Genomic DNA, 25,290 nt, shown 5'->3' with positions numbered 1-25,290 from the left:
TCTTAACTTCGATGGTAATCACATGGGTATTTGCTGTATATTTATGTTTACTTATGGGTCTGTGAATGTGTATATGTACATTCGATGCCCTTTTCTGTTTGCAGGTTATATTTCACAATTTACAAAAGGAAAAGCACAGGGTTGTGATCAAACATTTACACAATGGATATAATATACAGGGAACTTTATCAAGTATTTACTGTTTTATTTAATCTTCAGAACAATATTCTGCATTAGTATTATCCACAATTTGCCACTGAAATAACTGAGACAAAGAACAAATGACAGCCAAGTTAAAATATTTTTATTATAAATCCAGTTTTTAAGAAGATTGAAAAACAATCAAAGTATAGCACCGATGTTTGTTCCATTACAATACAGTTTGAATATCCCTTATCCAAAACATTTGGGACATTTGGGACCAGAAATGTTTCAGATTTTAGATTTTTTTTTGATTTTGGAATATTTGCAGAATATTGAGCACTGTTAATCTGGAAATCCAAAATGCTCTGATGAACATTTCATTTGAGCATCGTGTTGGTGTTCAAAAAGCTTTTAGAGCATTTTGAATTGTGGACGTTCAGATTAGGGACACTCGAGTACACTAAATCTGAGGAATGGACAAGTTCATGGGAGTCCTTGAAAGTTAAACCATCCCTTCAAATAAAAAGACCTAGAATTGCAATCTCTGGAGAATGTTAACAAAGAGTAAAATGAAAAGATACTTATACAAGTTTTGTTTTCAGGGGTCAGAGGACAACAGTTATCTTTACTCAATAAGGATGATCGATATTGGGTATAATTTTCATATACTAATAAAAGAGAAAAAGCACAAATTAAAGTTTCTCCAAAATTGGTATCCAAAATTACTAAATTTACAAAAGTGACAGTAAAAATCCTAGCTCAGCAGAAAACAGTATACTAGCAAACAGACATTCTTTAGAGTCTCTTTTGGCTTGGGGTTGTTTTTGTTTGCAGTGTGTTTTTGTTTTTTAACCACTTAAAAACTTGTTTTCTGATGGAACCAGAATTTTAAAATTAAAATATTAAAATAAAAAAGAAATCAGTCAGTCATCACAAGGAGCTTAGACAACAAACTGCAGGACACTGAATTTCACCCAACTTCTTCTTCCACCACACTCTTAAAATGGGTTTTTAAAATGTAAAAGTTTTCAAGCCAAGCCTTTTTGCTGCATTTTGGTGAATTTGCTGCATAATTCACATCAAGAGCGAGTGAAAATACCAGACTGTGCAAATGAACAACGGGACAATCAACCCCAAACGCAAAACCCTACCACTTCACTTCAAAGGCATCTGAAGTAGAATGGATTAGAAACCATAAATGATGCCTCTCAGAATTAATTCTGTAATAAATATTGCTTTGCATTATAGATAAGGGATTAAAAATCTCCATGTGATATTTAACACTTGTGGATTGAGCTAAAGCACAACAATTGCCCTTGGTTTTGTGTAAGATCACTGGTAGTTTCAAGTCCCATGAGCAGGAAATCAAAGCCTATTTAATTTCCACTGCATACTACAATATATAGAATTTAATTTTCTCTACAATGTTTAAAGCTTCCATAAGTTTATATAAAGTTTTGAGATACATGTAATTTGCTTTCACTTGGAATGTAATATATTCTAATTTCAAAATTATATTGCTATCTAATTTTAAAAGTGTTCCCTTAATGTTACAACTTGCATTTTACAACTCATGCTAATAAAAATTACTTACTCTGAAGATGTAAATATACAAAATAAAATATGGAAACATAAACTCAACACGTTATTTGCCACTTGATTTTAACCAAGACTTTTGATACTATTTTTATACTCTTCTGTTCATTGCTTCAGAAGCTAATAACTATTCTTCATTGTCAGGAATCAGGTAATGGCTCACATGTTAAGATAAAAAAATAGTTGAGTGTTTCTTAAAAAAACACCAAGTAGTTAGCTGAATGACGACAGTACAGCAAATGCATTTTTAAAAAGAATTATGATAAGCCTTAGCAAGAAATATTCTTTCAGATTACTAAGAGCTTCTTTCCTTGTATTATAAATCAATCTCACACAAATAAATTATGTAATTAAAAACATTCTCAGGAAAGAATATTTAATGATATGTAAAGATGCTTACAATTTAATAAGTGAAAAAGTTAGATACAGAATTATACCTACAGCATCATCCCAATTCAGGGAAGGAAACACCCTTAGTCATTATCAGCATGCTGGGATGACAAATTTCTTTTCTTTTCTGCAGTTTTCCAAATTTCTCTAATGAGAAAGTATATCTTTATAATCTTAAAAAATAACATCCTAAAAATAAGTGGCTCATAATTGATTGCTGGAATTGTGGGGTCTTCAAACTTCTTCAAACTTCAATCATGGCACCATGATTTTTCTGTAAAGAAGTACACTATTATTGCAGTCTCTCGGGGCCTCTCCATGATGGAGAGATGTTAGGCTTCCTACTGCTTCTAAAACTGATCCTTGAGAGGGCCAGACAACTTAAATTCAGACTCCTGTATTCAGGAGTCTATCTTGCTCTTAAGAGCGTAGCTTGGAAGCAAAGGGCAATTTTAGGCGTGAGGTGTATTTTGAGTCATTTTCTTTTCCACCTCCCACCCAGTGAAAAGCAAAGATCAGGCTCAGATAAATGCCTTCTGCTTATTGCTATTGAAGGAAAGTGGCTGGCTTGCAGGGAGGTCCAAGAAAAATTGTTGACACTCAAACTCAATCAAAAAGCACCAAGGAGCCTCTCCTGTAGAATGCTTTTTCATCTCCCAAAAAGGGTCCCTCATGTGGAATTCTGAGCTTCTTTCAAAAGACAGGCTCTATTTCACTGGTTTTCCATTCAAACATACCTTGCATTGGATTTAAACAGAACTGTTCATCTTGTTCACTCTATAATCACATAGTTGGATTATTCACATTGGTCATAATGATGCTAACCAAATGGGAACGTGACTCTTTAACACTAATCAGGTGCTACTGAGTCTTGAAGAAACATTAGTTCCAGCTGGCCTTGGGCTTATTCTCCTGAGTTGGAAGAATCATTGCCACAACACGGGCAAAACCCTGGGTTGGAGGTCAGAAGACTGTCATTCACCAGCCAAAGAGCTTGGAACAAAAATCTTCCTGTCTTATTCATGTTTCATTTTCATTATTTATAAGATGAGGGTGAACTGTAGTACATTACTTCTGAAAGCTCTTTAAGCTCACCTCTGAGCTCATTCTGCAAGGGCAAGCTACTCATTATGTCTTTTTAAGCTAAATATACACATATAGAAAGAGAGGATGAATATCCTTTTGAAAGCAGTAAATGTTGCTTTGGTGGTAGGAAGACAGAATTTTCAGTTGAGAGTATAAACTTTGGGTTGGATTTTAGCTTCCAAACCAGATTCCTTAACTTTCTCCTCGAGATCTTAGGCAAGTCACTGCATCTCTCTCAGCCTCAAACCCTTTATCTCTACAATGGAGATAATTTCATAAGATTGCTATAAAAATAAATGAAAATTATATAAACCAGCTGGCATATTAAATAAATGTTGATAAATGCTAATTCCTGCCTTCCACTCCAAATCCTCTGTAGTGAGTTATCCAGTGTTAGTCTATCCATGTCCAAAATGATGAAGTAACATTAGCCATCACCAGTAGTCGCTAGAGGTAGCAAAATGATTGAAGAATGCGGGGTGGGTGGGGAGCAAAAAACAAGGCAGAACTACACTCCCGGAGTTCTTGAGGTGGTTTCACTTCCTGCCCTGTACTAAGCTTCATGAGCATTATGACAAGGAAGTGTTCTGTTTCCAGAACAGAGTGAGAAAATATCACACCTCTTGTAAGGTTTACAACTCATTCCGTCTCAAAAATAAAAACTCTCTTTTAGCCAAAGTCTTGGAGTTTCAAATACCCTACAACCCTAGGGTCAGGTTGCTTGAGGGAAGGCTGTGCCAGGATGGTGTCCTCCAAAAAGGATCAGGAGGAGAAAGGGAGCTTCCCCCTGCAGTGGACAGCCTGAGGCTGGCTGCTGGTTCCAGCCCCCATGGCCACTGCAGAAGACACACCTGTCCTTCCAACTGCGCAGCTTCCCAGCCCTCAAATCAACCTCCAACAGCAGGCCGCTGGGAGTGCAAGGGCAGTTTCAGCTATTTCTCTTTCTTCCCTTCAAAGGTGATTTTCTTTAAACTGTACAGCTTGTTACTATTGTTGAGTTGTGGCTCCCCAGAGGATTATATATGTTTCTAAGTATGAAGGCATCTGTATGGCAATAAAACACGCAACATTCCCCAACCACTTCATTTTTTTAATTCAGAGAAAATAGTTATAACCTCCCACAAAGTGATGTTCGGAAGAGCACCTTGTGCCCTGCACCCACACAAGCCTTTCAGAATACTGAGGAACTCAGAAGGGCTCTGGGCCTAGGAAAGAGCAGCCTCCCTGGCCCATCCTCTATGTTCAGCTTCTGACAGAAGCCATGTTCTGAGACCCACAGTCGGTGAAATTATCAATCTGCCTTAGCAGTGGGGCCTTCTGCCAACTGACCATCCAGAGAATAACAAGAACAACACAGTACCCAGCTTACTTTTAAGGAGAAGAATTAAAAAGAAATCAAACCGTTCCAGAGAGACAGAAACACTCAAAAGGCAAAGGAAAGTCCTCTGTTAAACGGTATGAAAGACCCAGGTTTCCAGAATGGCATTTAAGGCACTGGGAAGAAAGGCTGATTTCTCCCAGAGGGGCCCCAGCTTTGATGCCCAACTGCCCTCAAACATCAGGCTGTGCATTTTTGTATAGCAGGGTACCCTCGGGCGAGACAACCATAAATAGCTTAAAACAAGAAAAGGAGATTCCATCTGTTTCTGGAATATTTCAGCAGCACCTGCTTTCAAGGTAAAAATCTGGGAGCTGTCCCCACAGCCTTCCTCCTGACTCCCTCCCCCACCTCTCAAACACTTATTTCAAACTAAAGCAGCTAACACACAATTCAAAAGGGCTTCTGCCACCGCACCTGCCTGAGGAAACAGAGTCCTTTGATTTTATTCCTGAACTGTCTGTGTTGCTTAAAAACACTGGAACAGTCAGCAAGGGAAGCCAAAGTTCTTAAAACCAGACTCCTTTATTACTTCTAGCTTCTTTTTTGTTCCGTGGAAACGGAGCTTTTCTGTGTTTCAAGTGAAAATGAATGTAACACAGCTAAGAATGGATGCAATGGTCATTCCAGTCATGAGATCAGAAAGTGCCCCAGAAGGAAGAAGGTTCTCACTGAACAACACTCAGGTTTAGACTCAAGTCTATAGGCCAAGTAGCATGGAAGGAAGGACGATCACTATCCTTGTTTTTAAAAGAAAACAAAACAAAACCCCTGCAGTTGAGGTTTGAAAAATCCAGTCTAAATCTGGGTGCTACCTCCAAAGTGACATGCAACATCCCCTCAAACAATAACCAGAAAAACCCAAGCACATTTCACATTCCAAAAAATTACTTTCGCATTGGTCTACAAACATCAGCATCCCTAATGTCTACTCGAAACCAGCTGACAGCATTCCATTTGCTACCAGATAAATCTAAAATCTTGAGCACACCCCTCACAATTGGGCCCCAGACTTCCATGGCATCATCTCTTGCTATTGCTCTCTCTCATTGCATTCTCAGCATCCTTTCATCTTCCTATACCTTTCATTTCTTGGGGCCTTTGCGTATCAGCTCTCACTGCCTAGAGAGCTGTTCTCCCATCTTCCTCCAGGCAAGCCCCCACTCATTCTGCAAGACTCAGTTTAACTGGAACCCATCAGTAACACTTTCTCTTATTCTCAAGTTAGAGATGGGCACTGTCTAATCTGTGACTCTGAAGAAACTTACACATAAATATATTTTCTTAAAACAACACTGATCACATTATATTTTAATTACTTGTTTACATTTTCCCATCCCAAAGATTGAGCAGTTCCTAAAAGAGTGAGGTAGCAGAAGTGCAGTGGGAGGTGGATATCAAAATCAGAGGTGGTCCGTGAATAGTGTACCTAGAAACATATTAGATTTTATATTTGGTAAATGACAAGAAGTACTTAGTTTTTGTTTTTGTTTTTTTTTTTAATTTTGTACTACCAAGTTCAGAAAGTTCAGCTCATCAAAATCTTGGATGAGTGTGATATCTGAAGAGTTTGCAAATGGAGACCTGGGGCTAGATCTCTGTGTTTATGTTAAGGGGCCTTGAGATAAGTGAAGGCCAGAGACCAAGTGTTATGTATTGCCCATTCCGGGTATATACTAGGTACTCAGATACTTTTTAATTGAATAAAAATTTATAAAGTTAAACTAAAAAAATTTAGACAGCATCTTGAGGAAAAAAGTTTTTTCTTCCCAAAATGTATAATAAAAATAGAGTTTTATTTGGGTGTAAGGACAGTTACAGCTTTCTTAAGAGCTTCAATAAGATCCCACTGGAAGGAGGAGAAAACTATAGGGCAAATATTTGTGCAGTTCCTTTATAAAAGACAAAAGGTATTTAATTATTGTATGACATATCTCCCCATAACCCTCAAACACAAATTTAAAGCTTTGAACTCTTGTGTTCCTTCTGTTGATCCAGAATCAGAAGTTGGCTAGAAATAGCATCTTTCATTACAGTTTTGGCCTTGATGGAGTATGTGCCATTGGGGCAAATCAAATATCAAATGTCAAAACAAAATTTCAATTCTAGGTCACTTTGTTTTATAATATTGAAAGATTTCAGAGATAAATGCATATATTGCATCAGACTTAGATGGTGCAATCTGAAAATGCTAAAATGCTCTCACATCCCTGTGTTTATGGAGAGTAACTAATCCATAATAACTGTTCTCCTAGCTGGTGTTTTTAATTTAGTATCAACTCCCATCCAGGAACTCATTAAATAATGTGGCAAATCTCAAGGAGGAGTAAAATTCTTCAGTGACAGGAACTAGTCAACTATGGGAGGAAATAATGCATTTGATTTATAGTGGCATTTGTGTTAACGGGACTTGTTTGGTACAACTAGGTTTCTGCCAAGGTTAGCTGGTATAAAGAGTTCAAACCAATGTTTTTAATGTTTTTTAATAAACATGGGCTTATTTCCCCATTCATTCCTTCATAAAACAAGTACTAGCTAAGTCCTTGTCCTTGAGGAGTTCCCAGACTAGCTGAGAGTGTCAGCTATGAGCCAGAATATTCTTCAATAAACTTTGGATGTATTTATGGGGGAGAAAAAAACATAAAAATTCCCAGCCTTCATGGAGCTCATGCCCTAGTGGGGAGGAACAGAAAATAAAAAGGAACTTAATAAGTAGGTTATGTGGCCGGGCGCGGTGGCTCAAGCCTGTAATCCCAGCACTTTGGGAGGCCGAGACGGGCGGATCACGAGGTCAGGAGATCGAGACCATCCTGGCGAACACGGTGAAACCCCGTCTCTACTAAAAAATACAAAAAAAAAAACTAGCCGGGCGAGGCAGCGGGCGCCTGTAGTCCCAGCTACTCGGGAGGCTGAGGCAGGAGAATGGCATAAACCCGGGGGGCGGAGCTTGCTGTGAGCTGAGATCCGGCCACTGCACTCCAGCCCGGGCGACAGAGCCAGACTCCGTCTCAAAAAAAAAAAAAAAAAAAATAAGTAGGTTATGTTGCATAAAGGGTGTCTAAAAATCTTTCATTGTGAAATTAAGTTTAAATTTTAAAATACAGATGGCTTAACCTTTCATGGACAAAATGCCTATCACTCAATATTGAACCTCCACTGTGAGATTAAAAGGTGCATCTCTTATAACTAGCATGAAATGAGTTTGGTAATGTGAACCACACTTCTTCCAACAACTATTTCATATTTCCTCTCTGAATTTATGTCCCATGACACTTGTCCTCTCATTCAAAGTCTTTGGTGCCCTGCCCTCCCATTCTTGATGCATTTCCCCTTCTCTGATCACAATGCACACAGTATCTTGGTTAAGCATTACACTAAGTTCTGGAGATACATAGTTAATTAAGATCCAGCCTTTACCCCTAAAGAGTTGACCTTCCAATAGGAGGAAAACAAAGGAGGACCAAGGTTATAAGTGTGTAACTGAAGAATGCAAAGCACACTGGGTGTGCCAGAGAGGAAATGATTACCTCTACATGGGGAAGGCTACTCTGTTGAAGTGCCTAGGCTGAGTCTGGGAGGATGGGTAAACATGTGAAAGTAGAGACTGAGTAGTTCATATGGGCCAGGAAGCATAGTAGTTTGGGAGATCAGGCAGGGAGGAAGTGAAGCTAAATCCTGGAACCACAGGGGCTATGTGTGCACAGATGCCATAACAGAGAGCTACATTCCTTAAGACAAGAAATAGAAAGCAAAAGTAGAGGTGGTTTATGAGCACACTTGAGCCATAGCCCTGGGCACACTGTGAAGGGTGATTGGACCTCAAGGCACAGGTTAACTAAAGAGAAAGTATCTGAAGAAAGCAAGGAGACTGAGCAGCAGAAGAGGACAATGCAACAATGTAACCTAGACCCAAACTGAGCCCTCATTCTCTTGCCAGACTTCTCCACTCCCCAATGGATATACTGCCAACCAGTCATCCAGTTTTAACAGTAAACCCTTCCATTTACATGCTAGATTCCGCTTAGCAATGTTCCCAAACCCAACACAGGGAAAGTGTCAGTGGGTGTGCTCTTTATTTCCACACAAGCTGGAAAAGATAGCTTCTCTGCCCTCATATTAGATACTCATAAAGTTCATGTTCCAGAATTCATCTAGGACTCTTGTATTTTTAGCCACAGTCACTATCCTCTGGCACTAGAAAAGCAACAGTAAGAAGACACTATGCCTTGGGATCATTCTGTGTATTAGATACAGCACGCTGTATTGTGATCATCCATCTCCCCAGCTAGTCTGGGAACTCCTCAAGGACAGGGACTAGCTAATAGTAGGCATTCAATTAAGAACTGACACACAAATGAATGAATTAACCCACCGAATTTTTCTCCATAGTTCTAACCTATTATAACAGACTTTAAAAACACATCAATTGCTGCTGTTTTTCATTCTAAAGGATGACAGCACAAAGACTATTCAACTGGCTTCTCACAAATATGAAATCCGTGATCCTACCTGTATAGGCACACAAAGTCACACATCAGAATCAGAGACAAGCAAATTTAAGCGTAAATTTTTAAATAAATACTTTTCTATTATCAAGATTTGCTGAGTGATAGTGCCAGTTTAGAGTATACATACACATACACACACATAGCTTGGAAAGAAACATTGTAACCCAAACATATTATGGGGAAAAACCTTTTTGCAAAACTCTAAGAACTCAGTTTAAGCCTCACCACCTCCAAACAAATACATAGTTGACCTTGGACAAGGCAGGCTTGAGCTGCTCAGGTCCAGTTATACATAGATTTTTTTTTTTTTTTTTTTTTTTTTGAGACAGGGTCTCGCTCTGTTGGCCAGGGTAGAATGAAGTGGCATGATCTCAGCTTGCTGCAACCTCCACCTCCTGGGTTCAAGCGATTCTCGCGCTTCAGCCTCCCAAGTAGTTGGGATTACAGGCACCCCCCCACACCACTCCGGCTAATTTTTGTATTTTTTTTTTTTTTTTTAGAGACGGGGTTTCACCATGTTGGCCAGGCTGGTCTTGAACTCCTGACCTCAGGTGATCTGCCTGCCTCAGCCTCCCAAACTGCTAGGATTACAGGAGTGAACCCACGTGTCTGGCCAATATGTGGAGTTTTTAAAAGTAAAAGTCACACCTTCCTCTCCTGCCTCCCTTCCACCTCTTCCACCTCTGCTACATCTGAGACAGCAAGACCAACTCCTCCTCTTCTTCCTCAGCGTGAAGATGATGAGGATGAAGGCCTTTAGGATGATCCACTTCCACTTAATGAACAGCACATATATTTTCTCTTCCTTGTGATTTTCTTAATAACTTTTCCCTTCCTTAATTATTGTAAGAATACAGTAATTTATATAAAATATAATATATGCAACATACAAATATGTGTTAGTCAACTGTTTATGTTACAGGTAAGGCTTCCAGCAAACAGTAGGCTATGGATTAGTAAAGTTTTTGTGGGGTTTTCTTTTTGTTTTGCTTTGTTTTGTTTTTGAGATGGGATTTCGCTCTTGTTGCCCAGACTGGAGTGCAGTGGCACAATCTTGGCTCACTGCAACCTCCACCTCCTGGGTTCAAGCAATTCTCCTGCCTCAGCCTCCCAAGTAGCTGGGATTACAGGCATGCCACGCCACCACACCCGGCTAATTTTTGTATTTTTAGTTAGAGACGGGTGTCTCCATGTTGCTCAGGCTGGTCTCAAACCCCTGACAACCAGACTCAAACTCCTGACCCACCTTGGCCTCCCAAAGTGCTGGGATTACAGGCGTGAGCCACCGCACCTGGCCATAGTTGAGTTTTTGAGGAGTCAAAGTTATATGCGGATTTTCAACTGTGTGGGGGTACCAGTACCCTTAAACCCACATTGTTCAAGGGCCAACTGTATAAATATGCAGTGGCCTGGCCAGGGCTGAAATATAACAGACAAAACAGACAAAACTGAAAGAGAAATTTTTCTTTAAAAAGAAAAAGATCACACTGTTAAATCCAAATGTAAATAATCATTTACATCAAAGTCTAATACTCCGGGCAGGTAATTCTTGGGCCTGGGCTACTGAGGCGTGCTTGAGAACAACAGAACACACAGAATCTCCCAAAGCAGCCTGCTTGCTAAAGCCTCTCTGGCAGTCATCCTCTCGTGCCCAGGTTACAAATGCTATCCTTGGTGCAGAAGAGAGTCGACTTCACTGATTAAAAGTACTAATGATACTAAGATTTGTATAGAGAAATGCAAATGTATAGCAGTCCGGATTGACAGTTAGTGAGCATGGGAACTTCCAAAGTCAGTCCCTCCTCCCCTATGGTGTGAGAGTATGTGGGTTTGGGGGACAGGAGTCGGTGGGGGAGTCTTTTCTTGATGAGAAGAAGAAAGTGCAGAGGACTAGTGCTGCAGAGAGCTACCCTTTCTGGAATCCATAGAGGGTCTGGCCTTTTATCCCCAGGCCCAGGCCCAACTCAAGCCTGGGGGCCCGGGTTTTGTCATGGGCACCTCCAGCTGCCGTGCCCTGACTGCTCCACACGAGCAGAGAGAGACAGGAGGCAGGCCCCTCTGACACCTACTTAACTGAGGCAGATGGAGAGGGGAGCATGGGGGATGCCTTTACTTCCCCCTCAGGAGGCGCCCAGCAGGAGTCCACAGAGCCAGCAGCTCCAAAATCGGATTTCCACACATCCTCCCACCCCAGAGCATGGCTTACCCCTCTGGCAGAAGGAAACAGAGCCTTAAGCAAGTGTGGCTCTGGTGTATGAGGGGCTTTTAGAAGACCTGAAGAAGCCTTCTTACACGATTCTGCACTTTTTTCAAATCTCTGGAGAAGTAGCCAAAATGGGACACAGTTCTTCATTCACTGACCCAAAGGGGGCAAGGGTGTTACTTTAAGGCGGACACAGTCTGTGTCTGCAAGATGTCCTGAGCCACAGACACATACTTTATTAATAATCTTACGTACACAAAATGTCCAAGAGAAAGTCTAACAGGCTAATTTCTGACAGTTCCAGATAACAGCAGAAGGCACTGAAGCCACACTGACTTTCTGGCTTCCACAAACTACTCAGAAGAGATGGTCCCCTTTCCCACCCAAGGGATGTGATACAAATAAATAAATACAATTATCTGCAGAACTTACAGTGCAAGAACAACACTGTGAAGTCCTTCTCCCCAAATGCAGTGACTTGTGGGAAACAGATAGGAAAATGAAATGAACAGCTGGAAGATTTAATTACGGAAGAGTAACGCAGAAGCTGACATTGCTTCAGAGAATGAGCCAACAGCCCAAGCCTTCTCCCTTACCTTAAGATACAGAAGCAGCTCTTCGCTCCTGAAGATAAGCGGCAGAACCCGAATCTCTGTTTGCTGTCAATGTCAGTGAGCACGAACGTGAAGTTCTGGCCAACTTGACTAACTGTGAGGCTGCAGCAAAGGCAGAACAAAGGGGAAAATGAATGTGCAGTAAGTTTCTTGATAAAGTATCTAATCACAATGAGTCGTTGAACTTATAACATTTCCTCTCTCAGTGGAACTCTTAAAATTTACACACTTCAAGGGAACAGACTGTAAGCTAGTTAAAAAAAAAAAAAAAAAAAAAAAAAAAAAAAAAAAAAAGACAGCTGGCAGCCCATTCTAGTGACCACCTCAGAAATCAAATAATCAGAGCTATCATACCTTCTCCTTATTGAGTTCAGTCTCTGAGGCAGCTCTGTTAGTCAGTGCATCAATCCCGAAAGGTGCCCTCTATTAACCTCATTTTGCTGATGAAGAAATAGTCTAGAGAGGCATTGCCTAAGGTCAGCTGATCAGTGGCAAAAAGCTGGATTTTAACCCTCGCTCTGATTCCACAGGCCACTCTACCAGCTTGCTGCTAACAATCCTCACCTGAGAACTTCCCTAGTTCAGATAATAAGAGTGCTTGCCAGAGCAGAAGGTAAATGTTACTATGTGCCAGCCACAAAGTTAGACATCATATATGCGTAGACCATCTCCCTGACTCTCATGACAACCACAAAATTTAGAGGATGTTCCCATTTTACAGAAAAGGAAACTAAGGACCAGAATAGGTGGTAACTGAATCACATTCACACAGCTACAAAGGGTAGGAGCTGAAATTCAAACTGTTAACGAGGGCATGCTTAGGTGTTACTTTCCTAAATTCCTATATCTTCATAATTTCTGAATTTATGAGAAACATATTTCCTATTTTAGAGGACAGAAATAACCAAAATGTCTAGCATTGCATGGTGCTTTCTAAGAAATGGAAACAACATTTTAAAGAAACACATTTAAAGAAAAAAGCTAAAAATGTATCAATACAAAAATTTTAAAACCACACATAAGCGCAACATTCAAACATCTATTTTTAAAAAGTTTAAAAACATAATACTAATCAGATTACAGAAACTCTGTTTTGTTTTGAGATGGAGTCTCGCTCTGTTGCCAGGCTGGAGTGCAGTGGTGTGATCTCGGCTCACTGCAACCTCTGCCTCCCGGGTTCACACAATTCTCCTGCCTCAGCCTGCTGAGTAGCTGGGACTACAGGCGCCCGCCTCCATGCCCGGCTAATTTTTAGTATTTTTAGTAGAGACGGGGTTTCACCATGTTAGCCAGGCTGGTCTCGATCTCCTGACCTCATGATCCACCTGCCTCAGCCTCCCAAAGTGCTGGGATTACAGGCATGAGCCACCGCGCCCAGCCACACTCTTTTTTTTAAAATTGTAAAATGTCTAAAAATCCAGTTTTAAAAATCAGTTTACCAGTTAGCTTGGATTTCATTCCATTTTAAAAATCTAAACATCCCACTTCCGTCATAGTTATGGCGGCTAACTACATAGTTATGGCACCTCCCTGCCCAGCTGTTGCTGCTAGAGCTTGTAGACAAAAGAATTCACATTGTGGTGAAGAGCAATAAAGAAATTGTGGATACTCTTCTAGGACTTGATGACTTTGTCAGTATGGACTGGAAGAGGTCACTGAGTTTGAAATCACACCAGAGGGAAGAAGTATTATTGTTGTTATTATTATTATTATTACTTTGAGACACAGTCTTGTTCTGTCACCCAGGCTGGGGTACAGTGGCACAATATTGGCTCACTGCAACCTCTGCCTCCCAGGTTCAAGTGATTGTCATGTCTCAGCCTCCTGAGTAGCTGGGATTTCAAGTGTGCACCAACACACCCAACTAATTTTTGTATTTTTAGTAGAGAAAAGGTTTTGCTGTCTTGGCCAGGCTGGTCTCATACTCCTGGCCTCAAGTGATCCGCTCGCCTCAGCCTCCCAAAGTGCTGGGATTACAGGCATGAGCCACCACACCTGGCCAGGAAGAAGTATAATTAAATCAGAGCAGATTTTGCTAAGTGGAAATAATATAATAATGCTGGTTCCTGTCAGAGAAGAACCTGAAGAGTGAATGGGTTACCCTACCTTATGCTAGATTCAGTTTTGTCTTATAACGGCAACAAAATAGAATGTGCTTTTTACCTTTAAATGTTTAGATCCCATAAAGCTAAATTTCGCATTAAAGGGAAATGCTTTGAAGATGTATATCCATTTTTGTAAGTAATGGTAATTACCTCAGAAAAAGAAGAGTTTTTTCTCTGAAGATTCAAATAAAGGTATTTTTGGTTAAAAAATCCAAATTCTAATACCTGAATTTATATTAACATAATATGCTAGAATTCAACACTGAGTTATTCAAAGGAACTCATCAACTCATATTGTATTTTACAAAGCATATTCAAATTGGTAAAATAGTCAAATCTATGCTATAAGCTATTAATTACTTTATAAATTATCAGAAGAAATTTAAAAATAATGGTTTACCACCAAGCTTTTTCCAAAGGCAGAATTCTTATTGAGTCTTTGGGTATGATATGAATTAAGTTTTCAAAGATAGGGTAGACTTTCTAAAACTCCCTTATACAGCCACATAAATAATTAAAATTAAAGAATTTTCAAGGTATTCCAATACAAAGGCCAATGGACTCTGCCTGATCATATTTAAGGAGACAACTCCATCCCTTAGAGAGTGGTTAGAGAGTACAAGAAAATAATTCAGAAAGAAAAAGTGTTCCACTCTCCTTATTTAACTAGGAAGGTGAACAAAAACAAGGTGGCAATTTAAAAGCAACGTGGTCATAAAGCAGGTGTAAGTAATGCTATCCCTCCACCTTCCACAGCCAGGAGAAGAAACACATTTCTATAAAAGTTATAGGGCCGTCAAGGGGACACCAAACGCTACCTTCTTATGGCTGTTATGTTTTATCTATAAAGCTTGGATACTGTGTTACTATGGTGATTTAATACTATGTTTTAAAGGGGGATTATATGATTAATTTTAACAAGGTTGAGAACTGAAGATGTGTGAGAAACAGCATTCTAGCTCACATAATTAAAGTGATTGGGGAGAAAAGTGGGCCTCAATGGGGGAGGGGAAATCCTGTTTTATTAAAATATTTAAAGCAACAGGTCTGGACGATTCTAAGTTACAAATAAGGTTTGCTTTCAAGAAACACTACTACGTGATCATACAAAACCTGAGTGTTCAGTGTTTTAACTCAGGTTTTGATTTCACTTCTAGAATGTTTAAAATGAATACTCTCTAAGTATCATCCTAGAAAGGAAGGGTATTGATAGGACTGGATGAAAAGAAAACACCCAGGATTCTCCAGGAAAAAGACAGAGACTGAGCACACCTGACTTGTGAATTGTGTGTCATTAATTTCCTACTCTCTTTCTGCTCCTATTAAAAATGCTGGAAATGTGTTTAGTTACCCCACAGGCTCAGAGAAAGAATCATTACTCATTTACCTGGTGCAAATCCCAACCTAATCACTGACTAAAGTTAGCAAGTTACTTAAAACCTTTAAGCACCTGAGTTTCTTCACCTGGAAGAACAATGCGACACTACCATCCAACCCAAAGGATGTTTTGAGAATAAATGGAAATGAATTTAGTATAAAGGCCAGTCCAGAGTAGGAACAATTAAAAAGAGGGATGCAAGCTGTTGCCAACTGTGAAAACTAAAACTCACATTAAAAACTAGGGTTAGAATCTTCCTGATTCAGCTTTATAATACCTGTGAATAGAGGAAGAAGTCTGCTTTCTCTCTCTCTCGTCTGTTGCATATTTTTCAGGAAAGAGTAGTCCTCTGGGTGACCAAGTGACTGATGCTTGCATTACAGTGAAAAAGATTCTTTTGGGGTGCCACAAGCTTACTTATTCCCAATTGATTCACTTTTTCAATTCGTGGTGGAGTGAAGTAGAAGTCAACAAAAGCCTAAAACCAGTAGGCTCTAAAAGATTGTTTCCTTGGACAATTTCCAATAAACTAAAGGTCTGGCAAGGGAAGTCAAACAGGGTAACTTAAAGGGTTCTCAATCTCCAAGGAATTTATCATTCTCTCTCTCCTACTTGCTGGGGTAGTCTATGGGAGTGTTCACTATTTCTCCATACAAATGACCTTGGGGAAAGGGTCTGCTTCCTTAAAGTCTGCAGTTTTGTGTTTACCTCAGCATCCACAATTTCCACAGGAATCAGAGATTTCAGGATGATAAAAGCTAGGAGAAACCGTCTCACCCAATTGTCATGTTTCACAGATAGGAAAACTGTTATTTAGGGTTTACTTTCATTTTGTTTTCCAAGGTAATCAGGACTAAGACAAAAATCCAAGCCAACTTCTGGTTCAAAGTCCTTTCCATTCTGCCACGCTGCACTAAACACAATGAAAATCCTCCCTGGGAAGCTTTCAACTTGGTTTAAGGAACTAAGGTATGCGAGGAATTCAGATAGTTGTCTTAACAAAAAACCATATTTTTCACTAAGCCAGGGAGACCACATTTGAAAATCTCCAGAAATGAACCCAGGAGACCAGGGCCAAGACCAGCCTTAGCTATGCTTCTTGTAGCTTCCCGTGCCTAGGTGAATATGGAAAAACAAGTGAGGAAAGCAATGACTATTCAAGCCACAGACCTAAATCTTCATGCTGCCTTTTAAATGCCTATCCGCCATTCAGAGCCTCTCCAGTAGCATTTTCCTTAATCTTGAAGTTGTTTACAGGGCCAGTGCATGAATGTTATGAAGCATGGGGATGGACAGTTTGATTCTAGTCTCCCAGTGAGAAACAAACTTTTACATGTGAGCTTCACTTTAAGTTTCATTATCCATTTTGCAAATTGAGCTACAACTACACTGGGCACTGTAACGAGTGCTGGATATACAACACTGAACAATATAGACAGGACCCCTTGCCTATGTAGGCTTTCTGTCTAGTTAGAGAGAAATAATAAACAAGTATACCACAAAACATACAGCTTGTAATAGCAATATTACAAAATCAAAGAAGGAACAAAGATAGAAGAAAATGGAAGGGAAGGAAAGGCCCTACTGAGATAATGTGGTCAGAGGTAGCTTCTCAGGGATGGCAACAATATTGACCAAAGGATGAAATGGAGCAGCCACTCAAGAAACAGGGCACTGGGTTGTTTCAGGCAGAGAAAAGAGCTAGGCAGAGATTCTGGGGTCTGGAAAGAGCTAGTTATGATCAAGGAACCAAAAGGACAGGAGTCCTGCTAAAGCACAGGAGATAAACGGGGAAGTGGCATCACACAAAGTTGCTAGATAAAGCAAGCTCCAGATCACGCAGAGAGTCCCACAGGTCATGGTAAAGAATTCGGATTTTTTTTTTTTTTTTTTTTTTTTTTTGGCAGTCGGGGGAGGTAATAGAATGCCATTGAATGATTTTGATCAAGAGAAAAAACTCTGGTTTATAGCTTCAAATATTTGATCGGACATACACAGAGAGCAGTTTGGAAGAAGGTCTAAGTAGGAGTGGAGAAAATAATCTGGAAGCGACTGCAGTAGTCCAGGTGAGACTGGATGGTGGCTTAACTCATGTAGGGAGAGTAGAGATGGAGAGGGATGGATAGTTTAAGCTATAGTTAGCAGATATGAATGACAGGCTTGCAGATGGACTGGGAATTGGGGAGCAAAAAGGCAGAATATTACCATTTGAAGATAGGAAAGACTAACAAGTTTGGGGGAAGATCCAAGAGTTCCATTTGGGATATGTTAAGTCTGAGAAGCCTGTAAAACATCTAAATAGAAATGTCAAGTACAGAGTTGAACACACTAGTTAGGAAATCAGAGGAAACGTTTGGATTGAAGCTATAAATTTGGAAGTCATCTACACACAGATGGTATTTAACACCATGGTAAAGACTGGGATCACTTAGGGAGGGAGTTCAGAGAAACAAAAGAGGATCCAGGACTAATTTATAGGAACACCAATTTAGAAGATGGGTGGAGAAGAGACCAAAGAAAGGAGAATAGCCAGGCAGAACAAACGAGGGAGTGGTCAACTGTATCAAAGATGAAAAGAGGAAAAAACAATGTCTACTGAATTAAGCAATATGGAGATTTTAGATGACCTTGATAAAAACAGCTCTAGTTGAATGACAGAAGCAGAAGACAAGCTGAAGAAGGCTGAGGGATAAGTTGAAGTGTGTAGATAACTCGTTCAAAAAATAGAGAATCAGAAAGCTACTGAGTGGTGGTTATTATTTTTAGGATGAATACCAGAACTTGTTTTTAAGCTGTTGGAAATGATTCAGCAGAGATTTATGATGCAGGACAGAAGAGAAAACATTAAGGCCTGGACCTTACATCAGAATCCCAGACATGTTACTCAGCAGTTACGTGGGCATAGACAAGTTACTGTATTTCTCTGATCTCATTTGTAAATCATCAGAATAATCACCATCACTTTGCAGAGTGGTTTTAGATTAATGTATATAAGATAACTAGCATATAGTAGGTACATGACAAAAATGATCATTACTACTGTCATGCAATTATAAAATTCAAGAGATGGAACTGAAGCATTTTGTCCCCCTCTAGTTATTATAGCTTACTGACAATTATCTGTTGTCCATGGAGGGGCACCTAACAGTCACTTCTCCTTTCCTTCAGTGCGTATGAGGCATGGGGCAGGAAAGAAGCTTCATCAAACTACCACATCTCCCAGCCTTTAGTTCCATGAGCCTCAAAGCTTCCTTCTACAAACATACCTTATATCTGCCTAGGCCTCAAGTTTCTCACCTTCTCTGCTGAAAGATCCAAGTGGTGAGAATGACATGGGCCCAAAATATGAGGGGACCAACAGTAAGTGACACACCTTGAGACAGCAGGCAATGCCTACATGCTGGAGAAGCTCACCAGACGATCCTAAGAACAGAGCTCTGTCCATTCCCTCTATATGAGCCTGACAAAGTCAACATGAAGCATAACTGTAGAATTAAAAAGTATCAAAAGCAGAAGGAACAGCAGAGATCGATGGAATCTAATTCCCTCATTTTATCCATGAAGAAATGAAGAACCTCAGGGGAGAAGTCACTTGCCTCACAGCACAGAGCAGGGCAGTGGTAAAACCAAAACTAAAACACAGATCTCCTGGTTGCTGCCCACAACACTCTGTCCACTAAGGCCCAACTGCTTCGTTGTCATCAACTCTGTAGAAAATATTCATGGGGCACAGCTGAACTTATAGTGTAGGCTAAACAAAGGGTCTTCATGGGCCCAGTGGGTTCAGGTTTGGAAAGGAGAGCAGGGTGACTCTGCAGAGGAGAGGTCTGGGAAGATAAGATACTAATGCACTGGTCCTATGTCTGTGTGGGTTTCATTTTCTTCTTTCTCTCAATTTCCTACTTCTCTACAATAAATATATATTGCTTTATTGCTTTTGAAATGAAATCATTTGTTAGGTTACTTATGGATCTTATGGAGGCAGTATGGTAAAACAGGGAAAGTATGGTGGAGTTGGAGGTCAGACAAATGAGGGTTCTGCAAGCAGCTATACCACTAACTGGTAGTGGGACCTTGGGTAGTTATCAAGCCTATCTGAGCCTCTGTTTCCTCCTGTGTGGCATGAGGATAATGGTAACCTTGCAAATTTGTAACCTTTTATTACAGGAACATAGGGCAATGCCTGGCACAAAACAGATACCCAATAAAATGGTAAGTAGCATTTGAGCCACATTTGCATCTGGGGTTACATACTGACCATTAAGTGATGCCTCTGGCCCTGAAAAGATTATTTCATTGCATTTCACTATCGTGTCATTTGTGTGTGCCAGTATAATTTACAGGAAAACGGAATGGTAGCTGACTTTCCGGGTTTGGAAAGAGAATAAACACAAAAATGGAAGAGAATAGCTTTTCCATCATCCAATGCATCTCTCAAGTGCTTTGACTAACTGAAGCTGGTTGTCAGCTATCAAGGGCAAGCAAGTAGCAAACACGATATGGAATGGTACAAGTCTTTTTTTTAAGAGATTACTTTTATTAGTAATAATGAGTTTTTGAGATTGATAGAGGAATCTCAACACTGACACACTTCACTACTCCCTCTCACCAACAGCTTCATATACACTCTAGGGTAGAAATAATTCTGGATTAGGAATAAGAGTACTGGCACCTTTCCCAGCCCTGTAAATTACATAGTTGTGACCATAAGCAAGCCATTTCACCTCTGTGGATCATGGTTTTCCTTCTATAAAATGAGGAGTTTGAACCAGATGAATTTCAGTTTTAAAATCCTGTGGTCTTGTTCCCACACATTTTCAAGGCCTCCTGTGGCCAGAGCCCAGGTTCTCACAGTCACCCTCTCCCCAGAAGGCTTCATCTGCTCTGGCTGAACAAGCTCTAGGCTCACACGGGGCTTCTCCTCTACTTTGCTCTTCAGTGTTGATGGGGTGTTAGGCTCTCCCTCCCACTTGCCCACTTCTTGCTGTCCTGGCAGACTCAACACAAGTCTCCCCCACCATAAGAAGTTTTCTCTGACCATTTTGGTCTTCTGTAACCTCACTATCCTTTGGGTGGATACTGTTTAAAATGTCTTTATAATAATTCCTGGACTAGACTGGGAGGGCAGGGCTCCAAGTCTGAGACCATTTCCATTATCCCCCATATTACCCAACACAATGGTCTACATTCTGAACCTTCTTTTGCCCTTTTGTAAAAAAGATACCACCATCTAGCTCTAGAGCTTCTAGGAAGAATAAATGAGACAGTGATGTGGCAGCACCCAGCACTTTGACTAGAATCAATAAGGAAATCAAATCCTTGTTTCCTTCCTTTCCTCCCTCTCTATATATTTGGTGACTGGTCTTCCCCACAAGGTGGTCTACTGGGAGATGGAAATCTCTTCCCCACAAGGTATTTGTCTGGGAGATGGAAATCTAGGTTGTGCTAAGAGAACCTTGGCCTAGTCCTGATTTCTCCGCAGCTTAGGATTTTGTTCAAATGAAGATAATGGCACCTGCTCTCATCTCTTATGATAGGAGGATAAAACGAGATAATATATGAGGAAGCACATTCTTTTGAAAAGCTACTGGCTTTATTATTTTTCCTAAGTCCTAGTTTCAAAAAGAAAAATCTTAAAAACAACACACGAGACAGCAAGATGTCAATGTTAACGGGTGATTTGATGATGACTGTGAAAATCCCACTCTTGATATAGACTAGAAATGTCAGCAAGTTTTATGACTGTTCCTTGGGGTAGAAAAGCACAGATACTGAAAAGATCAGGAAGCTTTCTTTTTTGAGCGCAATCACCTGGGGCATTACTTGTTTCCCAGGCTGGCATATTTTCTAAGTCAAACAATATCATAAACACATCTAGGGGGCTTTGTGGGCCTCAGAATCTGGGGATATCCATTTGACAGTGCTAATTGCAAACTAATAAAAAAAAATTAAGACATTGAAACCTTTATATTTCTTATATATGAACTTTATTCGTTATTATTTTCTCTTCTGTATTAAAGTATACCAAGGTTAGAGGTAAGAGAACAGAAAGAAAATATATAGTCCCAAAATAAAATGATTTTTTGGTATCAATAAAAGTTATCAACACCCATAGGGTATATAATATAATACAATGTAAGAAAGAACTATTGTACAGGGTAATGAATGAAATATCCAAAAAGAAACATTTCTGTCCTCAAATCCTTTTGTAAAAAAGAAAAGAAAAAGGAACATGATTAGGGGAACATAATCTGGAGAGAAGGATTCTGGAAGAAAAATATATTTCTAACAACAACAAAAAGGCATCAGATATTTTTGGTAACAAAAAAGATTTTAGAATTATCACTTAAGAACTCTGCTTGTCTTCCACTTCAGAATGTAATCACCCAGACAGGTAGGTAAGAAGAAGTGTGTGTGTGGTATAAGTCTGAGAAAAAGAAATTTGAGTGTGTGTGTGTGTGTATGCACACACACACCTGCACATGTGCGTTGGTGGGGAAGACAGAGGTTTAATCTCTATGCATTTCTTCTAATATTAGTTGACAAAGTCAATTAAGAAACTCCTATCCAAAACAAATCACCACTCTAACAACAAGCCATGTAAAAATGTATTCTCTTATTTTTCTTTGTTAAACACCTAACTACATTTATAAAACATTTCAGCTTTATTACTTTTTATAAATATGTCTTTGTCATAATTTGTCATACATTTTATAAGTAGCTGGAGGAGATTTCAAGCATTGCTAATTCATACATATAAATGTGAAGTTTGCATTAAATATCTCTAAACAAAACCTACTTCCTTGGTATTTTTAGGAGGAATAGGCTAAAGAAGAGACAAGAGGACCCTCATTACAAAGACTGACCCTCTTAGAATTAAGGCTATTCTTTTTTGAGCATCAACCTGCTACTAAAACATTCCTGGTACCAGGATTTACAAGGTCTGAGTCTGGAAATACTACAATGGTTGATTGGCTTAAGAAAAAATAAAATGTTAGAACCAGGGAGAGCAGTGATTAAAAGTGGCTGGCAACATTCCAGAGTTGCTTTTTAGTACCTTTTAAACTCCTTTGGCTACCAATTCTCATCTCATACCATTTTTAGGTTTATGCCAAATAAACCAGGACAGTGGTATTACAACGTATAGAAAAGATGCAAACATCATACTACCCACATATACTCTAAATCACTGAAATCTTAAAGGCTTTGCCTTGTTTGGGTACACTAAAATACATGATAGAATCTTCCTGAAGATAAGCACAAATTTTACAGCTTTCTTGGACCATATTACGGCATTTCTTACTTACAATGTTATTTTCTATAACCTTTCTGTCAATAAAAGTGGATTTTTAAAGATGTAATGTATATACAGTTTCACAGTTCAAATTTCCATTGAGAGAAAACTGAAGAGACAACAATTAAGTGGGCAAATAAATGAATGTAAAAAAATAATGCTTCAACTGTAATGAAAAAGAGTAGATTTTTTTGAAAATAAAATAATTGTCATTTTATTAATATAGTTAATACATTAGTTTTATAAAGTAAAAAAAACAAAGCTCTTCTAAAATTCTTATCATTAACCAGTGGCTCGTTAAAAAGAAAAAAAAAACCCTTAGACTATTTTAATTGTCTTAGAGTTATTATATTTGTACCTACCTAAGAAACAGTTTACCACAATGTAAATACCAAGGAAATGTTTAGGTGGTTTTGTACTTTCTAATCTCAAAATCTATAGAAAATTCTGCTTTCCCCAGAGATACCATTCTTAGCCACCTAAACAAAATATAAAACACTATTTAGCAATATTTCCTGCTGAATACCTTTAAACAAGATAGGGCTAGGCTGATTTAAATTATAAGTTGAAGTCTAGGAAAAACAAAGTCTATATAATACAAAACTTTGGAATCAAATAATATTACTTGTTTAAGCCAAATATATTCATATTTAAATAACAATTAAAGAGCACCAGATTAAATACCAACCATTCTTAATCACAGTTTAAGTCTGATAACCAAAATTAAAAATTTAATGCCATACAAAATACATCTCAAACTAACCAACGCAAAGCTCTAAGCTTTAAACTTTTTGATAGTGTCAATAAAAACCCCAGGAAGGGAGAATATTGCAACTCTCCTTGGAACACAGGTATCTTAAATCATGGTTAAACAGACAGAATGTTAAGAATGGTATGGTTTTTATTTTCTATAGCAGGTTTATTGACACTTTTTTTCTAGTAAGGTTTGAAAATCTGACACTACCTGTCCATATAGAAGGGGAAACAAAACTTGGTCAAAGTCTGTAGAACTTCCTGTGGAGAGAAAGAGAGATAATTTATACATCTAATGGGACCAATAAATCTAACATTAACCACAGCACACAATCTAGGAACTTTACCCTAAAGAAAGAGGAGACAGATGAAGAAATATGGGCTTTATCAATTACATGGGAGGAGTACCAGGCAGTCAATCATGAGAAATAATAAACATGATCAAACTTCATTAAAAATGAAAAATTAATCAAGAATCACACATGGGCAAGCAGCAGGAGCCATGCAGGAAAGCTCTGAAGGGAGGGAGGCGGTTGGGTTGCTGAGTGTTAACACCCCTCCAGGGAACATCTCCAGCCTGACCATATGGATCAGAGTGAATAACACCGAGCCACATGGGTTTGGCCTGGCAGGGCCGCTGTTGCTGGCACCGTTTTTGCCTGTTACCTAGGAACAGAGGGGGCCGGGATTAGACAACGCTTCCCAACATCAATAGGCCAAATCACAGCAGAATGGAAAGCCAACTTGAAGATAATTGTCCCTGAACAATGTCAGCTACATTTTTTAGAGTTTAAAACTTCATTTACTAACTTTACAAAGAAGTTGCCATTTTGGGCATACATTTATTTTGGAACCAAACTGTAACAATTTTAAGTATATACTATTCTTATTGAAATATCACCATAATTGAACATACTCACCTGATTTTAATTTACTAAAATCTAAAGCAAACTACCAGTTTAAATGTCTTTTTTTAAAAAAAATACATATATAGGTACATAAAGCCAAGCACAGTATTCAGGATTAGGGTACACAAAGTAAGGTGACAACAACTTATTCATAAAAGACATTACCACAGAAAAAGACAGTACATGACACACAATAAACAGTGGTGTGTGACTTTCCCTAGAAGACACATTTCATATGTATAGCACATATACACATAGCTAACCACATAGACAGGTAGTTAGTTATCATTTCCTTCATAGAATTTTCCTTAGCTTGACTTAATTTAACTGCAGACTTGGACAGCCCACGGTTGGTGCCTATCATAAGTTCATAGACCAATGTTATAAATTTTAAAAAAGTATTCCTTTCATGCATTTGATTTGCTTTTTAACTATTTAAAATCCCAACTTCAAGACAAAATGAAGAACACATTTTTCAGTCATTGAGAAGCTGGTTCAAATTAAAACAAACCTGCCCATTGCAAACCCTAATCCAAGTGATAAATTAAAGATCAGTTTACAAATGTAGCACTTTTCTAACCAATAATAATGAATTATCAATGCTAACTGAATTGATGCTTCTCGCTTCATTTATTTTTAAAACCAGTTCTATCATTCAAGAAATAAACCACATCAATCTAATAACCCACTCAATGAAGCAGAAAGCACATTGACTTGCTCTGCCAGAGCATGTTCCGCCTACATAATTCAATTGAGCATATCCTATTTTTTAATATCATCTTGGACTGGTACTATGTATATCACACCACTGCTAAGGCATGCCATGAAATAAAGTAACAAATGAATAGGAAACTAAGAAGTGAAAAAGAGTGGATGAGAAGACCTCAGCATATTCTAAGAAACATTACCTATATATTAGTTAATTTTATAATG

At 39.0% G+C, this 25,290-nt stretch overlaps 1 protein-coding gene and 1 long non-coding RNA gene across 20 annotated transcripts in view; one reads left to right on the top strand and one right to left on the bottom strand.

The window, feature by feature from the left end:
- Positions 1-25,290, bottom strand: part of DENND1A (DENN domain containing 1A) — a 545,711-nt gene that overhangs the window by 363,027 nt on the left and 157,394 nt on the right. For 14 of the 19 annotated variants that reach the window (XM_045372599.2, XM_045372603.2, XM_045372601.2 and 11 more), the window contains 2 exons: positions 23,661-23,710; positions 11,902-12,021 (listed from right to left, as the gene is read on the bottom strand). In XM_045372599.2, the coding sequence (XP_045228534.2) occupies positions 11,902-12,021; positions 23,661-23,710 (170 nt within the window). The remainder of the gene's footprint in view (positions 1-11,901; positions 12,022-23,660; positions 23,711-25,290) is intronic. The other 5 variants (XM_065530101.1, XM_065530098.1, XM_074016606.1 and 2 more) reach the window with 1 other exon arrangement.
- LOC141408606 (uncharacterized) lies at positions 6,047-8,872 on the top strand. Its single transcript, XR_012424406.1, has 2 exons — positions 6,047-7,310; positions 7,632-8,872. It is a non-coding gene; the product is annotated as an uncharacterized lncRNA (long non-coding RNA).

The sequence above is a fragment of the Macaca fascicularis genome, chromosome 15 (assembly GCF_037993035.2).
Source record: "Macaca fascicularis isolate 582-1 chromosome 15, T2T-MFA8v1.1".
Lineage (NCBI taxonomy): Eukaryota > Metazoa > Chordata > Mammalia > Primates > Cercopithecidae > Macaca > Macaca fascicularis.
The sequence above is the reverse complement of the archived record's forward strand: the minus strand, read 5'-3'. Positions and strand labels throughout refer to the sequence as shown.